At 38.5% G+C, this 21,493-nt stretch overlaps 1 protein-coding gene across 6 annotated transcripts in view; it reads left to right on the top strand.

Annotated features, from left to right (window-relative positions):
- The window catches only part of WWP1 (WW domain containing E3 ubiquitin protein ligase 1), a 135,015-nt gene that overhangs the window by 44,049 nt on the left and 69,473 nt on the right, over positions 1-21,493 (top strand). For all 6 annotated transcript variants that reach the window (XM_051844599.3, XM_089335497.1, XM_051844597.3 and 3 more), the window contains one exon: positions 6,058-6,182. In XM_051844599.3, coding sequence (XP_051700559.1) covers positions 6,058-6,182 — 125 coding nt within the window. The remainder of the gene's footprint in view (positions 1-6,057; positions 6,183-21,493) is intronic.

Consider the following 21,493-nt stretch of genomic DNA (forward strand, 5'->3'; position numbering starts at 1 on the left):
AGTGAAATGAGTGCAGTCTCAGGGAAGAATTAGGGAGAAAACAGAAGAGGAAACTCTATGCAAATTAAAGGGACATAGTGAACCTACATGTAGGGCATGGAAGCGCACAACTGAGGACCCCAGCAGTCAAGAGCCTCCACACCAGCATTGGAGAGTGAAGTGAGACCAGACTGCAGCAGCCCAAGCCACTGATGAAAAAGCTGTAAGAAGAGCCTAGAGGGAATCCAACTTGGAGCCCCATGGGGGGATATAGTACCCACCAAACTAGATTAGAAAAAACCAAGGGGGCACATTTTCTCTCCCTGATCACCTTGCAACGACATACTGCAACAAGCTGACAGAAAGCAGGGCCATTTTGGATATACATAACAGCTGTGCCTGCTCATATCCATGCCCATAAACCAGCCAAATGGAGACTCCTGAATCTGGTGGGGAGAACAGACAGGGCTGGGTGCTTGTGACTGTGGGAGGCTTGTGTGCCAGGACTGTGAAAACATTGAGGCTGCGTGGGAGACTCAGGGTGTGGCTAGGACACTGGGCAGTCACTGTGGAAGGCTCCACATGATCAGGGCTCCTGGTTACCTGATATGGTACGTTGCTGAGGAATCTGAGCTTACACTGAAGACTGCACACAGATCCTTTGTGTGGTCCTTTTGGCAGAGCAGACAGATACTCACTGGGGCTAACACCCAGGCACTGGTCTACTTTGAGGAGAGGAGCTCAGCTGAATCTATGCCAACAGACAATAATAAACCTCCCCTCTTTTAAAAAGAGAGAGAAAGAGAGATATCCACCATGTAAAACTTGGATTTGTCACATCAGACACAATCTCTATCCTAGAGCACTAAACAGAGCTCCCTGGCCATACCCACCACATGCCTGTAGGTATTCCTGAAAGCATAGTCCAAAGATAAAAGCCACCACAGTGAAAAAACAAGAAACCAACAAGTATCTCTACAATGCCAGATAACAAATTTGCACCAATTCAAGAAACAAAAATAAGGAAGACAACATGACACCCCAAGAGAACACAACACTTCAATACTAGATTGTGAAGATGATGAGATTGAAGAAATGCCAGAAATTGAATTAAAAAAAAATGATCATAGGATTGCTTAGAAGCAATCAGAAGCAAATGCATGAACTAATGAAATCCATACATGACATAAAAAAGAATTTCTCCCATGAAATTGAGATCTTACACCGTGGCAAAAAATGTTCTACATGAAAGATCTCTGTGAGACCCCGGTGGAAAGAAGTGGCCATCAAAGGAAGATGTACTTTTCTCAAAAGGGAGGAGAGAACTTCCACTTTGCTTATGGCCTTATCCAAATACTGACAGAGATTGTGTACTCAAAAGGCTTCCACAGCCTAGGCAGCTCATTAGAGCCTCTGTGTTCACTGACATCATATATAAGAGTGTTAATTGTTAAGTTAATAACAAGAGTCACTGTGTACTAACTCCCCGTGCCAGACCTCTGTACTCAATGAGTTGTACTGAGAGTTAACTGTAAAACCAGTTCTCAAGCAGTTCTTCTGTGTGTGTGTGCACAAATTGAATTGTTGAATGTGTACAAATTGTGTTGAATGTTCAACACAATTGTTGAATGTGTACAAAGTTAATTGAAAATGAATCTTAATGGAGAATAGGACTGGTAAGGGGAGAGGGAGGAGGAGGAGTTGTAGAAGTGTGGGTGGGAGGGCTGATATGGTGGGGAGAATAACTGTAATCCTCAAGTTGTTATTAGGAAATTTGTATTCCTTAAAACATACATGAAAAAAATAAAAAAAAAAAGAAATTGAGATCTTAAAGAGAAATCAAAATGAAATCTTAGAAATGAAGAATTCAGTAGAACAAATAAAAAATACAGTGGAGAGCCTTAACACAATCAGTAAAGCAGAAGAAAGAATATACAACTTATAAGACAAAGCACAGGAAATTACACAGTCAGACCAAACACAAGAAGATGAAATTAGAAAACTAAGAAACACTGTTAATAATCTACAGGAATCTATCAAACGACCCAACATACAGGTTTTAGGAGTTCCTGAAGGCATTGAAAGAGAGAAAGGAACAGAAGGCCTTTTTAGTGAAATAATAACAGAAAACTTCCCCAATTTAAAGAAAGAAAGGGACATCGAAGTATAGGATGCACATAGAACTCTTAATAGACATGATAAGAAAATATCTTCACCACGATACATTGTAAGCAAACTCTCCATAGTTAAAACATAAAGACAAGATTGTAAAATATGCAGGAGAGAAACGCCAGATTACTTTCAGAGGATCTCCAACTAGATTCACAGTGAACTTATCAGAAACCCTAAAGGCTAGGAGACAGAGCTATTTTCCAAGTCTTAAGAAAAAAAAAAAAAACTGTCAACCCAGAATACTATACCTTGCAAAGCTCTCATTTATGAACAAAGGTGAAATAAAGACCTTTCATGACAAACAGAAACTGAAAGAATTTGTCACCACACGTCCAGCTCCACAGAAGATGCTTAAGTATGTGCTATACACAGAAATACAAAACATGTTCATCAATACAGAAGAAAGTAAAGGAAGGAAATCTCCCAGTAAAAGTATAAAGGAAACAGAAAGTAAACGATGGAAATATTTATGGGAAAATGGCAGGGCAAAGTCATTGCTTATCAGTAGTCACCTTGAATGTAAATGGCCTCAACTCTCCAGTTAAAAGTCTCAGATTGGCTGAATGGATTATAAAACAGCACTCATCTATTTGCTGCCTACAAGAAACATATCTCACCAATAAAGATGCATGCATACTGAAAGTGAAAGGTTGGAAAAAGATATTCCATGCCAGCAGAAAACAAAAACAGCTGGTGTAGCCATCCTAATATCAGATAAAACAGACTTTGACACAAAAACTGCTAAGAGACAAAGAAGGGCAGTGTGTAATGATTAAGGGATCAATTCAACAGGAAGATATAACTATTTGCACCTAATTACAGGGCACCTGGCTATTTAAAAGAAATCTTGAGGGATCTAAAGTGAGACATAGACTCAAATACAGTAGTAATGGGGAATTTCAATACTGCACTTTCAGCAGTGGGCAGATCAACCAGACAGAAAACCAGCAAGGAAACAGCATAGCTAATCAACACTATAAACCAAATGGACGTAGCTGATATCTATACAACTTTTCACCCTACAGTTGTAGAATACACATTCTTTTCTGTAGTGCAGGGAGCTTTCTCTAGGAAACCTCTTGCCATAAAGCAAGTCTCAGCAAATTCAAAAAAATCAAAATCATACCTTGCATCTTCGAAGACCACAATGGTATGAAACTGGAAATCAATAACTCAGGAAACCTTAGAATATATGCAAACACATGAAGATTAACAACATGCTTCTGAATGAACTATGGATCATGGAAGATATCAAAAGAGAAATCAAAAAAATTCTGGAAACAAAAAAGACTGACAGTACAACATATCAAAATGTATGGGATACAGCGAAAGCAGAAGAAAGTTTATAGCAATTAGTGCCTACATGAAGAAATTGGAAAGGTACCAAATAAATGAGCTATCAGTGCATCTCAAGGATCTAGAAAAACAATAGCAAACCAAACCAAGAACTAGTAGGAGAAAAGAAATAATTAAAATTCGAGACAAAATAAGCAAAATTGAAACAAAAAAAATACAAAGGGTCAGCGTTAACAAAAAGCTGTATTTTTTAAAAAATAAACAAAATTGACACACCATTGTCCCAACTAACCAAAAAAAAAAAATGGGGAAGACCCAAATCAATAAAATTGTAGATGAACAAAAAAAATGTAACAACAGACACCAAAGAAATAAAAAGAATCATGAGATTACTACGAAGAGCTGTATGTCAACAAAACAGGAAAAATAAATGGATAGATTTCTGGACACATGTAACCTACCTAAATTGAGCATGAAGATAGAAAACCTAAACATACCAATAACCAAAAAAGGAAATTGAATCAGTAATAAACACCCTCCCATCCAAGTTAAGCTCAGAACTGGATGGCTTCGCGGCTGAATTCTACCAGATCTAATGCCAGTTCTTCTCAAGTTTTTCCAAAACAGTTGAAAGGGAGAGAATCCTCCCAAACTCCTTCTATGAAGCTAATATCACCTTTAATTCTTAAACCTGAAAATGAAACCATTATGGAAGACAGTTTAGAGATACCTCAGAAATCTGAATATAGACCTACTGTATAACCCAGCCATCCCACTCCTGGTAATTTATCTAAGGGAAATTAAATCAAATAGTTATCTGTGCTCCCATGTTGATTGCAGCTCAATTCACAATAGCTAAGGCATGGAATCAACCTATATGCCCATATACTGAAGAGCAGATAAAGAAATTATGGGATATGTACTCTATAGAATACTACACAGTGGGGAAAAAAATGAAATATGGTCATTTGCAATGAAATGGATGAATCTGGAAAGCATCATACTTAAAGATATAAGCCAGTCCCAGAGGGACAAATACCGTGTTCTCCCTGAACTGTGATAACTAATGGAGCACCTAAAAGGAAATCTGTGAAAGTGAAGTTGACACTTTGAGAAACAATGACTTGAACAGCGCTTGTCTTGACTGTTGAGGAACAGTTTTTTTTTTTCCTTTTTCTTCATACTATTTGTTAAACTCTTTACTTAAGATAGAGTTAATCATATGTATATAAAGTCAATTGAAAATAGATCTCAGTTAAAAAAATAAGAGTGGGAATAAGAAAGGGAGGAGGAAGTTTGTAACTATAAAGCTGTGTGGTACCATATATATCCCTATAGACTTACTTCTAAGGGTACAGTCTAAAAACTTGCCATGGAACCCCAAATTCCATTAAAGTAGGTGGTAAAAAGGCTATCTTAAGTGTCAAAGTGATAATATTAAGTGTCAAAGTGATCATTTAGATAGGATTAAATGTTAAAAGGATCATGTAAATAAGATCAAAGGTCTGGTAATAATAGAATTAGAAAGGCCAGAATGTTCCAACTTGGGATGCAGTCCACACAGCAGACTCACAGAATGACAGTAGCTCTAAACAGCACTCTGACCTCAGAATCAGCCCTTAAGGCATTCTGTTCTAACTGAAAAGCCCATGAGAGCATTTCAGGTATGGAAAGCCAAGACACTGGCAAAAAAATGTCCTACATAAAGGATCTCTTTGAGTGAGACCCCAGTGGAAAGAAGTGGCCATCAAAGAAGGATGTACTTTTCTCTGAAGCGAGGAGAGAACTTCCACATCGCTTATGGCCTTGTCTAAATAATAACGGAGATTATGGTTTCAAAAGGCTTCCATAGCCTTGGCAGCTCATGTAAGAATCTTGGGTGATCATTGACATCATACATAAGAATGTTAATCATTAAATTAACAACAGGAGTCACTGTGCACTTACTTTCCATGCAGAACCTCTGTCCTCAATGAGTGTATTGTGAAGATTAACTATAAAATTTGTTTCCAGTTTGTGTGTGTGTGTGTGTGTGTGTAAATTGTTGAAATCTTTACTTAGTTTAGAGTTGGTCTTCTGTGTATAAAGTCAATTGAAGGTGAACCTTAGTGGAGAATGGGACTGGGAATGGGAGAGGGAGGAGGAAGTGGGGTCAGAGTAGAAGTGGGAAGGCAGTAATGGTGGGAAGAATCACTCTGTTCCTAAAGTTGTACTTATGTAATTTGTGCTCATTGAATAAAAGGTTTCTTTGGGAATAAAAAATAGAATGGGATAAATGTATACAATAAAAATATAACCGATGCTCTCAGTTTTCTTAAATCTTTAGAAATTTGTTGAAATATAAATAGTGTTATTGTTAATTCTCAGTAAGAAATTGTAATGCTGGTATTTTGGTTTGCTAGTATAAAAATTTTTAACTAGTTATAGTTAAGTTATATTTGAGAGTAAATATTTTTAGTTATATTTCAGGTAGTTCACTGTCTCATATAGTAGTTCCTAAACTGAATTCATGGTTTTAAGAACATATTTGAAATAAATGGTTTAACACGAATTATCACTTAGAGTAATTCTGTGTCTTACTGTATTTTTGTTGCAATTTTGCTTTTATAGCAATGTGACCCCACAGACTACATTGGAATTTCGGGTTTGGAGTCATCACACTTTAAAAGCAGATGCTTTATTGGGAAGAGCAACCATAGATTTGAAACAGGCTCTGTTAGCACACAATAGAAAACGTAAGTTTTTTTCTTCTGACCTTTGTTTCCATGCAAGTTATTTTAAACTATTTGACCATATATTAAAGTCCAAGAGCAATAAATAAATAAATAAATAAATAAATAAATAAAATTGTTCTGTGTTCATGAAGGAGAACCTCAATTATTACTTTTGATTGCATTTAAGTTTGTGATATTATATTAAATAGCTAGTATTTACCTTGGACTGTCTTCCTTTTGCAGAGTTAAAAAATGGTCTCATTCACAAGTATCTTGTTATTAGGGCTCATCAGTCATTTATTATTTACTTATATACTTTAAAACTTAAAAATGGTCATTATCTGAGCATATTCTACTTTGCTACTTAAGTAATAACAATTTAAATTAGATAAAGCAAATTGTAACTCTTTTTGTTTTTTTATTATATAACTACATATGGAAAATATAGAAAATTACAGGTAATTCTATGCAAGAGTAACCACTCCTCATAATCTTTTTTCTTGTTCATAGACACAGTCATATTTTTGGTTTTCTTTATTCTACTAGTTTATCTCCCCAACCCCCTTAAAAAATTTATTTCAAAAGCAGAATGACACAGAGAGAGGGCGAGAAAGAGAAAGAGATCTTTCATCCCCTGATTTACTCTCCAAATGACTGCATTGGCTGGGTTGGGCAAGGCTGAAGCCTGGAGCCTGGAAATCCATCTGGGTCCTCCACATGGATGGAAGAGGCTCAGGTAGTTGCCCATCGTCTTCTGCTTTCCCAGTCACATTAGCAGGGAGCTTCATTGGAAGTGGAGCAGCTGGGACTTTAACTGGTGCTCCAATTTGGGAAGGCTGTGTGTCATAGTTAGCTGCTTAACCTGCTGGCCCACAGTGCAGGCCTGTCCTCTGCTTTTTATAATTTAATAATATACTATAATAAATCATACATTCATGATATTAAAATTTTCTAGCCTGGACTTTTATTTTTTATTTATTTATTTTTTTTTATTTATTTTTTTTTTTTTGACAGGCAGAGTGGACAGTGAGAGAGAGAGACAGAGAGAAAGGTCTTCCTTTGCCGTTGGTTCACCCTCCAATGGCCGCCGCGGCCGGCGCGCTGCGGCCGGCGCACCGCGCTGATCCGATGGCAGGAGCCAGGAGCCAGGTGCTTTTCCTGGTCTCCCATGGGGTGCAGGGCCCAAGCACCTGGGCCATCCTCCACTGCACTCCCTGGCCACAGCAGAGGGCTGGCCTGGAAGAGGGGCAACCGGGACAGAATCCGGCGCCCCGACCGGGACTAGAACCCGGTGTGCCGGCGCCGCTAGGCGGAGGATTAGCCTATTGAGCCGCGGCGCCGGCCTAGCCTGGACTTTTAAAGGTAGTTAAGATTTCAATGATTTTTTAATCTCCTATCATTGTTTGTAAAAATTGGGGGCTGATACTTACATATATTTGTAATTCTGGGGAGGAATTTATAGCTTTTTATATATTCTCAAATTGAATCATCTATTGAAGATTAAAAACCAGAGTTCTAGTTTAGGGTTTTAGGATCCACACAATTTTTTTTTTCATATCATGATGTACTTAATCTTCTATTGTCCGATGTTTAGGTGGTATCTTTTTTTTTTTTATTAACATGTAATATTGTATATTATTAGGGGATACAGTTCAGTATTTTTACACATGTATGCATTGTAAACTGATGCAGATAATTAATATCCTCCCCCCACCCCCTTTTATGTTTGGAGCCTACCAGTTCCTCTTCTAGTTTTTCATTCAGTATATGATACATTTTTGTGAATTATGGTCGCCTCACTGAGTTGTAGAATACTGGAATATATAACCTGTTATCTAGTTTCCCTCTGTTATCTCCCTCTCCTGCACCCTCTTTCTAACCTGTAGTAATCACTAAGTTCAGATTGACTTTTATTTTTCTTACTTACACATGAGAGAAAACATGGGGTTTGTCTTCTGGCTTATTTAACATAAAGATCTGGACACCTAGGTTGGGTGCCTATCTTGGCTGTTGTGAATAGAGTTTTGGTGAACATGGGAGTACAGTATCTCTTTCATATACTGATTTCATTCATATGTATACCCAGAAGTGGAATAGCTGGATCCTATGATCTATTTTTAGTTTTTTTAAAGATTTATTTATTTATTTGACAGAGAGGGGGAATGGAAGGTACTTCCATCTGTGGATTCACTCAAATGTCTTCAGTGGCCAGGGCTGTGCCAGACTGAAGGCAGAGCCCAGAACTTCTTCAGATCTTCCATGCAGGTGGCGGGGCCCAAGCATCTGGGCCATCATCTGCTGCCTTCCCAGGAGCATTAACAGGGAGCTATATCAGAAGCAGAGCAGGGACTTGAACTGGTAGTCAGATGTAGGATGCCAACGTCTCAAGCTGTGGCTTAACTTGCCCCACCACAGTACCAGCCCCTATTTTTAGTTTTTTGAGAACCTCCATTCTGTTCTCTATAATGGCTACTTATTTACATCCCCACTAACAATATATAAGGGTTCTCATTTCTTCACATCCTTGCTAGCCTTTGTTATTTTTCTTTTTGATAATAGCTATTCTACATGGAGTAAAATCATCTCCTTATGGTTTTGATTTGCGTTTTTCCATTGTTTAATTATATTGAGCATTTTCTCATATATTTGTTGGCTATTGTTATTCCTTATTTTATGAGAAATATCTATTTAAATCTTTCATTCGCAAATTTTTAAAGATTTATTTATTCATTTGAAAGGCAGAGTTGCAGAAAGTAAGAGAGAGAGAGAGCTCTTCCATCTGCTGGCTTACTCTGCAAATGGCTATGATAGTTGGGGTTGGGCCATGCTGAAGCATGGAGCCTGGAACTCCATCTACGTCTCCCACATGAGTGGCAGAGGCCCAAGCCCTTGAGCCATCTTTGATTATTTCCAGGCATATTAGCAGAGGGCTAGATTGGAAATAGGGCAGCCAGGACTCAAACTGGCACTCATGAGATGCTGGCATCACAGGCTAGACAGCCTAAGCTACTATGCCACAATGCTGGCCCCTGCTCAGTTTTTTGTTTTTTCTTTCTTTCTTTTTAATTTGAGAAGCAGAGAGATGGTGAGAAAGACAGACAGACAGACATATATACACATGCACAGATAGATTTCACATCCCATCAACCAGTGCCCATGCTGACCACAGGTGGGTCAGGCCAAAAGGAATCCAGTCTAGATCTCCCACATTGACTAACGGATCCAACCACTTTAGCCTTTGCTCATTTAAAAACTTGATCTATTTTTTGTTGTTGTTGTTGATGTATTTTTTTGAGTTCCTTATATTCTGGATATTAATTATCAAAGGAACAGTTTGCAAATATTTTCTCCTATTCCTATCCTGAGATTTGGGCAGTTTCCAATAGTTCACTCAAACTGAAGCCTTTGTTAAAATCTGTAAGTCTTCTCTCCTTAGAGATTTTCTCATTCATTTCTGAAAGTAGGTTTGATCAGTTAAGGGTTAAAATGCTAATGCTTAAAATAGTAAGTTGATTTATTAAAAATGTTCTTTCTGAAAATACACATCTAGTTTAAAAATCAGGTACCCCCCCACCTTTTTTTTGACAGGCAGAGTTGTCAGTGAGAGAGAGAGAGAGAAAGAAAGGTCTTCCTTCCGTTGGTTCATCCCCGAAATGGCCGCTACAGCTGGCACACTGCGCCGATCCAAAGCCAGGAGCTTCCTCCTGGTCTCCCATGGAGGTGCAGGGCCCAAGCACTTGGGCCATCCTCCACTGCCTTCCTGGGCCACAGCAGAGAGCTGGACTGCAAGAGGAGCAACCGGGACAGAATCCGGTGCCCCGACCGGGACTAGAACCCGGGGTGCTGGCACCGCAGGCAGAGGATTAGCCAAGTGAGCCACTGTGCCGGCCAAAAATCAGTTTTTGATATATTTTTGGATATCAAGAACTGTTAGTCAAAATACCAAGATGTCAATTATTATAGTTTATACTAGTTAGTATAAACCATGCTAATTATTATGTATTCTGATTTTAAAATATACATTCTATTGAAGCATTGTAAGTTTGATTCCCTGCTGTATCATAGCTTCTGGGGGCGGGCAGTGTCATGTAATTCTTCTTGGTACAGAATTAAGTAATAGGTGTTGCAAGTATTCAGTACCTAGTTTAGGTTATTATTGTTTAATCATGCCTTTGTTGTTGGACATTTAGATTGTTTCCAGTTATAACAGATTGTACTGAACCTGTATATAAAAATTACAATTACCTGTGACATAAAAATTATAATTACCTTCGACATAAAAATTATATTTTAATGCCAGTATACTTTGAAATTTGTTCATAAACTATAAATTTAACATTGTCTCTTAGGATTTAATTGAGCAGAATATGCTCAGTAAAAAAATAAAATTTTAATAAATGTTGCTACAGTGATTAGATAGTAACTGTAATAGTACCATCCACCCTAGGCAGCGAGTAAGATTTTTATTTTATCTTTTATATTTAAAAAGTATATGAGTTTGCTGGGTCTGCCATAACAGAATACTACAGACTGGGTATTTTAAACCAAAGGAGTTTCTCAAATTTCTGGAGGCTAGAAATCCATAATCAAGATATACAGGGTGTTGGGTTCTTTTGAGGCCTCTCACCCAGTTTATAGAGAGCTGTCTTCTCCCTTTATTTTCTTATGGACATCATTTTGTACATGTGGCTGTGTCCTGATTACCCCTGCCCCCAAATTTATTTGAGAGGCAAAAGGAGAGAGAGACAGAGTATGCTCCAGTCTACTGGTTCCCTTTCTCAAATGTCCCCAGTGTTGAGGTCAGACCAAGTGCCTGCTCCCAAATTTCTTTTTGTTATAAGAGATACCAGTTTTTTTTTTTAAACTTTTATTTAATAAATATAAATTTCCAAAGTACAACTTTTGGATTATAGCGGTTTTTTCCCCCAATAACCTCCCTCCCAACTGCAACCATCCCATTTTCCACTCCCTTTCCCATCCCATTCACATCAAGATTCATTTTCAATTATCTTTATAGACAGAAGATCAATTTAGTATATACTAAGTAAAGATTTCAACAGTTTGCACCCACACAGAAACACAAAGTATAAAGTACTGTTTGAGTACTAGTAATGCCATTAATTCAAATAGTACAACACATTAAGGACAGAGATCCTACATGGGGAGTAAGTGCACAGTGACTCCCATTGATTTAACAATTGACACTCTTATTTATGACGTCAGTAATCACCCGAGACTCTTGTCATGAGCTGCCAAGGCTATGGAAACCTCTTGAGTTCGCCAACTCTGATCTTACTTAGACAAGGCCATAACCAAAGTAGAAGTTCTCTTCTCCCTTCAGAGAAAGGTACCTCTTTCTTTGATGCCCATACTTTCCACTGGGATCTCACTCAGAGATCTTTCATTTAGGTCATTTTTTTTTTGCCAGAGTGTCTTGGCTTTCCATGCCTGAAATACTTTCATGGGCTGATCCGAATGCCTTTAGGGCTGATTCTGAGGCCAGAGTGCTGTTTAGGGCATCTGCCATTCTATGAGTCTGCTGTGTATCCCACTTCCCATGTTGGATTGTTCTCTTTTTTAATTCCGTCAGTTAGTATTAGCAGACACTAGTCTTGTTTATGTGATCCCTTTGACTCTTAGACCTATCATGATCAATTATGAACTGAAACTTATCACTTGGACTAATGAGATGGTATTGGTGCATGCCACCTCGTTGGGATTGAATTGGAATCCCCTGGCATGTTTCTAACTACCATTAGGGGTAAGTCTGATTGAGCATGTGCCAAACTGTACATCTCCTCTCTCTCTTATTCACACTCTTATATTTAACAGGGATCACTTTTCAGTTAAATTTAAACACCTAAGAATAATTGTGTGTTAACTAAAGAGTTCAACCAATTCTATTAAGTAGAACAAAAAATACTAAAAGGAATAAAGTATTAAGTTGTTCCTCGACAGTCAGGACAAAGGCTGATCAAGTCATTGTTTCTCATGGTGTCCAATCACTTCAACAGGTTTCCTTTTAGTTGCTCAGTTAGTGAGACACCAGTTTTGAGATTAGGGTCACTTAATGACTGTAACTTAATTACCTCTTTTAAGATCCTGTTCCCAGATACAGTCACATTTTGAGTTATTGGGTATTGGCCGGCGCCGTGGCTCACTTGGCTAATCATTCGCCTGCAGCGCTAGCACCCCGGGTTCTAGTCCCGGTTGGGGCGCCGGATTCTGTCCCGGTTGCTCCTCTTGCAGTCCAGCTCTCTGCTGTGGCCCAGGAAGGCAGTGGAGGATGGCCTAAGTGCTTGGCCGGTGCCGCAGGCGGAGGATTAGCGAAGTGATCCGCAGCGCCGGCAAAGATTTATTTTTTTATTTATTTGAAAGGCAGAGTTAGAGAGGAGGAGAGACAGAGAGAGGTCTTCCATCCACTGGTTCACTCCCAGATGGCCACAACGGCCAGAGCTGGGGCGATCTGAAGCCAGGAGCAAGAAGCTTCTTACTGGTCTCCCACTGCAGGTGCCCAAACACTTGGGCCATCTTCTGTTGCATTCCCAGGTACATCAGCAGGGAGCTGGATGGGAAGTGGAGCAGGTACATATGGGTGGGTTGCTATGCCACAGTGCTGACTCCAGAACCTACAAGATTTTACTATTGTTAACTTGAGTGGTTTGACTTTTGTGGAGCCCTGATGTTCAAACTAGTTTGAAGATTGCATGGCTAAAGATCAAGTCCCAGGAGCCAGGTGCTTTCTCCTGGTCTCCCATGCAGGTGCGGAGCCCAAGCACTTGGGCCATCCTCTACTGCCTTCCCGGGCCACAGCAGAAAGCTGGGCTGAAAGAGGCGCAACTGGGACAGAATCCGGCGCCCCGAGCGGGACTCGAACCCGGTGTGCCGGCGCCACAGGCAGAGGATTAGCCTGTTGAGCTGTGGCGCCAGCCTACTACATGGTTTTTTAAATAGTGTTCATTTTATCACATGAACAACATGCCGATTAGCATTTCGTGTTCTATTTGTCTAGCAGGCCGTTCCCCTTGCTCCTCCTTTTTGTTTCAACAGTGATATGGCTCTGTGGTGTACTTAGAATTTTTGTTTAAGTTCTGTTGGACTGTAACTTTTTGTTAACTACCCTTGTGTTTTGATGTAAACTTAGTTAAACCTAAATTCTTTTTGAAATGAGATGTAGGAGGGGTCGGCGCCATGTTGCAGTAGGTTAATCCCCCGCCTGCATGCCGGTATCCCATATAGGTGCCGGTTCTATTCCCAGCTGCTCCTCTTCTAATCCTGCTCTCTGCTGTGGCCTGGGGAAGCAGTAGAAGATGGCCCAGGTGCTTGGGCCCCTGCACCCGCATGGGAGACCAGGAAGAAGCACCTGGCTTCTGGCTTCGGATCAGTGCAGCTCCGGCCATTGTGGCCATTTGGGGAGTGAATCAATGGAGGGAGGACCTTTCTCTCTGCCTCTTTCTCACTGTCTGTAACTCTACCTCTCAAATAAATAAATAAAATCTTAAAAAAAAAAAAAAGTGAGATGGAGGTATAATAAATGATTCTGTAAATAAACAGATAAGCTATATGTAACAACTATAACTGAAGAAACCTGGAATATCATTCTAATGTAGGAATGAAATTTTTCTTATAGGTAATTATATTGGTCAGTTTGCTGCTATAACAAAATATCTGAGACTTAGTATTGATAAAAACAGAAATATAATTTCTGCAGTTCAAGGATCTGGAATTTCAAAATAAAGGCACCTGTGGGTTCTTTGTGTAATGAAGGCCAATTCTCTGCTTTCAAGATGGTGCTTCTTAGCTGCATTCCAAGAGGACAAATGCTATGCCCTCACGTGGGTGAAGAGAAAAGTGCTCAAACTTTTTCACCAGGGACCTGTTACCATCCGTAAGGGCTCTGTTCTCATGACATGAACTCGTTCAAGACCTCACATCTTAATACTCTCAGATTGGTCACTGAGTTTTAACTTGAATTTGGGGTGGGAAGAAGTGTTCAGACCAGAGCAGATAGGGTACAACTTTCTCTTATCCTGTACATTTTAATGGTTGTTGTATATACCTTAACTATCTCTTCATTTTCTCATTATTTCATTAGTAGTGGTGCTGTATGTTAGATATTTGTTTTATCAAAAAAGTATTTATTTTAGTACCATTTAAATAAGAATAAAATATCAAGATCTTTGAACAAGGCAGAAGGGAGTATCAAAAAGAGTAATAACACAAATTATATGAAGGTATTTTGAAAAGTTTGTGGAATAACACAGTTAAAAGATAATGTACATTTTCTGTTTCTTTTTGAAGACCCCTTGTCCTTTACATTGCTACTTGTCCTAATCATAATCTTGATTTCCAATCTTTTTTTTGGAGATTTATTTATGTATTTGAAAGGTAGAGTAACAGGGAGAAAGGAAAGGAAAGGAAAAGAGGGAAGGGTAGAAGATAGAAATATCTCCCATATGTTGGTTCACTCCCAAATGCCCACGACAGCTGGGGCTGAACCTGGCTAAAGCCAGAGCCCAGGTGGGCTATCATCTGCTGCATACCCAGGCACATTATCAGGAAGCTACATCAGAAGTGAAGTACCCAGGATTCAAACCAGCACTTTGATATGGGATGCAGTTGTCTCAAGCAGTGGTTTAACCCACTGTGCCACAATGCCCACCCTGATTTAAAATGTATTCTTATGTAATCCCACTATTTTCAAAATTTATTGACACATTCTTTTGGTGTTGTATATAATTTTCTTCTTAGTGAAATGTGAGCCTTATTAGCACAGTTCTCTACATGTTGCTCTTCTATAGAATTTTCTGCTGTGAATTATATGTTCTGCATCTGTGCTATCCAGTATGGCAGCCACTAAACACATATGACAATTGAATTTTTGGAATTTGGCTATAGCAACTAAAGAGCTTGGTTTTTTTAAACTTATTTCAACTTAATTAAATTTAAATTCAAATTCAAGTAGGCTCATGTAACTAGTGGCTAACGTATTGGACAGTACAGTCAAGTAAAGAGATAGATATAGAGACAGAAAGATCTTCTATCCTCTGGTTCACTCCTCAGATACCCACAACAGTTGGGGCTGACACAAAGCTAGGAGCCAGGATCTACTTGAGCTGTTGTCTGCTGCTTCTCAGGGTATGAGTTAGCAGGAAACTGGAATCATGACTCAAACTCAGGCACCCTGAAATGGGATGTTGGTGCCCAAGCAGCGTCTTAACCACTGTGCCAGTGTTAGCCTCCTCTTATGTATTTTTCTGTTTTTAATTTTATTTGTTTATACCTTTCCTTTTCTTCCTGTTAATTTTTTTCTTACCTAAAGTTTTAACTTTTTTATCATTAGGTTTCAGGTTATGTTTCTTATAAGAATTGAAAGTTCCTTATGTATTTTCTCAATTATTATTCTGGAATCTGTATTTTATTTTAGAAACGTTTCTCCCCCAGAGTGATTCTCTGTCATTTCTCTTGTATTTTATTTGGTTCTATTAAGGTTTGATTATACTGATAACATGAGACAGCACCTGTGTTATCAGTTGATCTAAGGGATTTTGATTGCTACTGTAACTCCTTCATTGCCTCCATTGCTGTATTGAAATTTTTGTTACCTTTAAATCTCAATTTTCACAAAATCATCTTTTATAATGGTTCTTATATGATTTTTGAAAAAATTCTGATTGTGTTGTTAACAATAAATCTTATTTCATTTACCTAAGATTTTAAAAGTTTTGCCATATCACTCAATGATTTATTCTTTCGACCTCTGCAGTCTTGTAAATTAGGCCTGAGTTGCTTTTTTTTTTTCTTTAATTATTCATTTGTTTGGGAGGAGAGAGAGAAAAAGAGAAAGGTGCTCTCTGTTTGCTCTCCAAATGCTCCACAATGGCCGGAACTGAGATGGACTATAGATAGGAGTTGGGAACTCATTCCATGTCTCCAACATGGGTGGCAGGAACCTAATTACTTGAGCTATCACTGTTACTTCCAAGGATCTTCATTATTTATTGATTGATTTATTTTGACAGGCAGTGTTAGACAGTGAGAGAGAGACAGAAAGAAAGGTCTTCCTTTTTCCATTGGTTCACCCCCTAAGTGGCCGCTATGGCTGGTGTGTAGCGGCCAGGGCACTGCGCCGATCCGAAGCCAGGAGCCAGGTGGAGCCAGGTGCTTCCTCCTGGTCTCCCATTCGAGTGCAAGGCCCAAGGATCTGGGCCATCCTCCACTGCCTTTCTGGGCCATGGCAGAAAGCTGGACTGGAAGAGGGGCAACCGGGACAGAATCCGGCGCCCCAACTGGGACTAGGAAGCTAGAATCAGGAACTAGAACCTGGTATTGAACTCAGGCACTCTTTTTTGTTTTTTTTTAAAAAAAAAATGTTGATTTATTTATTTATTTGAAAGGCAGAGTTACAGAGACAGAGAGAGAGGTCTTCCATCCTCTGGTTCACTTCCCAGATGGCTGCAATGGCTGGAGCTTTGCTGATCCAAAGCCAGGAGCCAGGAGCTTCTTCTGGGTCTCCCATGCGGGTTTGCGGATGCAGGGGCCCAAAGACTTGGGACATCTTCTCCTTTCCCAGGCCAGAGCAGAAAGCTGGATTGGAAGTGGAGCAGCCAGGACTTGAACCAGTGCCCTTGTGGAATGCCAGCACTGCAGGCAGCAGTTTTACCTGTTTTACCTGATGTGTCACAGCGCCTGCCCCTGCCCCTCAGGCACTCTTGAAATGGGATGTTGACCTCTTAACTGTGGTGTCTTTACTGCAAGGCTTTATACCACCCCCTGAGTTTGTTTTCAATTTTATTTTCCTGTAGGCTTAGCTTCTTTCTCTCTTTAACATTTAAAAAAATAATAAATATGGATTTTTGTTCAGAGCTTCTTGTCTTCCAAGGAGTTACATGTTTTACTTTCTGTGTGCTTTGGTAACTTCAGTGAAGTTAGAAGTCCTTAAAATTTTTAAATAGAATTCTTAAATTCTTAGTTTTTATTTCTTGACCTTTTATTTATTTGAAAGGCAGAGAGAGACAGAGATCTGCTATCCACTAGTCCATTCCTCCAAAGTCTTCAACAGTCAGTGTTTGTCCTGGGCAAATCTAGTAGTTGGGAACTGAATCTGGGTCTCCCATGTGGATGGCAATGACCCAACATTAGCAGGAAGGTAGAATCCAAAGCGTGCTGGGGACTTGAACCCAACAATTCCAACATGGGATGCAAACATTCCCTGTGATGTCTTAAACTGCTGTGCCAAACGCCCATGTTGTAGAAGTCCTTAAAATTTATTGTATTTTTTACATTCCTAGAACTGGGACTCTTCTTTTAATAAACATGTGTTGAGCTTAAGGAAGAAACAGACAAAACACATAAAGAATAAACGGTTTCGACCACTCCCTCACTTCACTGTAGTAAGAACAAAAGTCTCCCACGTTAAAATAGATTTTACAGTTGTTAAGTTCAGTTGTTCTACTTCAGATTTCTGAGATTACTTTCTTCCTTTGCTCAAGGCCCTGATATTTTCTTGTCATAAATTCATGGTTTGTTATCTATCCCTTCTGATAATATGAGTATTTGAGATGAGGATGGGAGTGTAATTTATTTGACTAGATATTCTATTTTTGAAGTTTTTAGGTTTCATCATCCTCGATAGTGTAATATAAGTTGTTAAAGCTATTCTTAATTTTAAGTAAAACCCATAACTGACCCAACATAAATCATCTGATCAGCCTTCCTCCACCCTCACCCCCAGAATTCCAGCTGTAGCTTGCTAGGGAAATTCTTTTTTCCCATGTAAGTCCTCATGAGCTTTTTCTCCCGCTCCCCTTAACCCTTGTTTCTATGTAATGACCTAATTGGTTGGTGTCCAAAGATTTTTCTGATATATACCTCTAATATTGTCTCAGAACTTCTGTAGATTTAATTGCCCATTTGTACCTCAGTTAAGCTTCAGTTATGTATTCAAATCTCATTCAAAGTTGGGAGTTTTATAGTTGGCTCTGCGGAGGTGTCTAGTAATTTTGGCATTCTTTCTTTGTCTTAACCACATTAGATACTGATATGAGAGATTTCACCTTCCCAGTCTTACTGTTTCTGAAGTTATACAGAACAAATTCCTCTGTTGTCAAACATAAAAAGAGTTGGACTCTAAAAGTGTAAGGACAGATTTTAACTAGTATTGTCCTTGTACAGTAGGACAGAGGGTCCATCATGAACTGAAGTTAATTTCTACAGAGGAGACTGAACCTTTTAAAGGGAAGAAGGGATTAGGAAAAGGGCAAGCAGAGATTCAGTAGAGTCCTAATTACAAAAAATTGGTTTGTATAAATTGATAAGGCCAGATGTGTCTGCTGGCTGGCCATTATCAAAGTTGGGATTCTGTCTCCCACAATGACTAGCAGACAGGGCCCCTTTCCCTTGCTGATGATTACATTTTAGAGGAATGACTTGTTTTCAGGTCTTTGAGAAAGATATTCCCAAGTTGTGGGAGAGATAGGAAGGATTCACCATTGTAAGCCCTATTTTATAAATGTTCTAGGACAGTGTTGGTTTTAAATTAATTAAATATATCTTGGTGTCTATTATGAGGTGTTGGCAAGAAGAAAATAAATTCTGGCAGCTTTAAGTGTTCTCAGGAAGAGATACCTTAAAGGAATCTAGAAGTACAACTCTGAGCTGTTAGAAACTGTGATAGTGCTTCTCAAGTCTGTGTGTGTGTATCATGGCATTTGTGCTGAGAATTTGCAGTTGATTTAGGCCAAGGGTGATACTTAATTACAAAAAAGGTTCAGAGGAACCTGACTTAGGATTGGTCAAGGAGATAATTTCAAGGGTTGGAGGTACATGTATAAGGGTAGTGTAGTTAATATATGGATTGGAGTGTAAACAGTACTTTTTGCTTCAATTTTGAGACTGGTAGAGCCACTTTAAAACAGGAGATACTGGGAATGACACTGAGTTTTTTTATGGATTTATTAGAACCAAAAATGTAGCTTTTGCTAAAGAAGCATTTTGAAATGCATTAAATTCATTTCAAATTTAGTTATACCCAAAATACTGTACTGTAAGCACTTCTCTCTGTAACTGAATGATAGGAAAATGCAGCAGAGAAATGTGTCACTTATGATAGAGGACAGAGCATAGTCAAAATCAGTTCCAGTTAAAAACTTTTTTTAGGCTGATTTGCTTATCTAATTTGCTAGTCTAGCTGTTTGTTTAGTTTACCAAGACTTAAGTTCCTGTTATTTCAAAGATGAATTTTTTGAACAAATAGTATGTATTTCTAGTGATAAAAGTGTATCTCTCAGACTTCTTTTAAAAGATTTTTAGTATTGAAATTACTAGATCAAAGGGAAAGAAATGTTTTTTTCTCTAAAGAAACCATTTATTTAATGAGTACAAATTTCATAAGTACTACTTTAGGAATATAGTGATTCTTTTCATCTTACCTGCACTTCCACCCTCACTCCCACCCCACTACCTCCTTCCTCTCCCATTCCCAATCTCATTCTCCATTAAGAAAAAAAGGCAGGGGCAGACTTCCTCAACAGTCAAGACAAGGTCTGTTCAAATCATTGCTTCTCAAAGTGTCAGTTTCACTTTACAGATTTCATTTTAGGTGCTCCATTAGTTATCACAAATCAGGGAGAACATATGATATTTGAAAACCCTTTGGGACTGGCTTATTTCACTAAGTATATGTTCTCCAGATTCATCCATTTTGTTGCAAATGACTGGATTTCATCCTTTTTTAACACTGTGTAGTATTCCATAGAGTACATATCCCATAATTTCTTTATCCAGTCTTCCATTTTTGGGCATTTAGGCTGATTCCATTAGCTGTTGTAAATTGAGCTGCAGTAAACACAGGGGTGCAGATAACTCTTTATTTACTGATTTCATTTCCCTTGGGTAAATTCCCAGGAGTGGGATATTTGGGTCATATGGTAGGTCTATATTCAGTTTTCTGAGATATTTCCAAACTGTCTGCCATAGTGGTTTTACCAGTTTACATGCCCACCAACAATGGATTAGGGTACATTTTCTCCCTCATTCTCGCCAGCATTTGTTGTTTGTTGATTTCTATATAAAATCCATTCTAAAAGGGTTGTGGGGAAACCTCATTGTGGTTTTGATTTGCATTTCCCTGATGACTAATGATCCTGGACATTTTTTCATGTGTCTGTTGTCCATTTGGATATCCTCTTTGAAAAATGTCTGTTTAAGTCCTTGGCCCATTTCTTAACTGGGTTGTTTGCTTTGTTGTGGATTTTCTTGATCTCTTTATATCAGTTCCCTTGTTTGCAAATAATTTCTCCCATTCTGTCGGTTACCTCTTCATGTTCCTGAATGTTTCTTTTGCAGTACAGAAACTTCTCAATTTGATGTAATCCCATCTGTTGATTTTGGCTTTAATTACCTGTATCTGGGGTCTTTTCCAAGAACTCTTTGCCTGTACCAATATCTTGAAGGGTTTCACTAATGTTCTCTAATAATTTGATGGTATCAGGTTGTAGATTTAGGTCTTTAATCCATTTTGAATGGATTTTTCTGTAAGGTATAAGATAGGGATCATACTTCATACTTCTGAATGTGGAGATCCAGTTTTCCCAGCATCATTTGTTGAATAGACTGTCCTTGCTCTAGGGATTAGTTTATGCTTCTTGGTCAAATATAAATTGGTTGTAGATGCTTGAATTGATTTCTGGCATTTTTATTCTGTTCCATATGTTATATCCATCTATTTTTGTACTAATATTGGGCTGTTTTGATTATAAATGCCTTGTGATATGTCTTGAAATCTGGTATTGTGATACCTCCAGCTTTGTTTTTGTTGTATAAGATTGCTTTAGCTATTTGAGGTCTCCTGTTTTTCCATATGAATTTCAGCATCATTTTTTTTCTAGATCTGAGAAGAATGTCTTTGGTATTTTGTTTGGTATCGAATGGAATCTGTAGATTGCTTTTGGAAGAGTGAACATTTTGATGATGTTGATTTTTCCAAAATCTGTGAACATGGAAGATTTTTCTGTTCTTTTGTATCTTTTATTTCTTTCTTTAATGTTTTGTAATTCTCATTGTAGAGATCTTTTACTTCTTGGTTAAATTTATTCTAAGGCATTTGATTTTTTTTTGTAGCTACTGTGAATGGGATCGATCTTAGAAGTTCTTTTTCAGCTGTGGCATTGTCTGCATAAAAAGGCTTTTGATCTTTTTGTATTGATTTTTATATCTTGTTATTTTACCAAATTTTTCTATGAGTTCCAATAATCTCTAGGTGGAGTCTTTTGGATCCCCTATATATAGAATCATGCCATATGCAAATAGGAATATTTTTACTTCTGCATTCC

The sequence above is a fragment of the Oryctolagus cuniculus genome, chromosome 6 (assembly GCF_051225735.1).
Source record: "Oryctolagus cuniculus isolate XC-2025 breed Fujian yellow rabbit chromosome 6, ASM5122573v1, whole genome shotgun sequence".
Taxonomy (NCBI): domain Eukaryota; kingdom Metazoa; phylum Chordata; class Mammalia; order Lagomorpha; family Leporidae; genus Oryctolagus; species Oryctolagus cuniculus.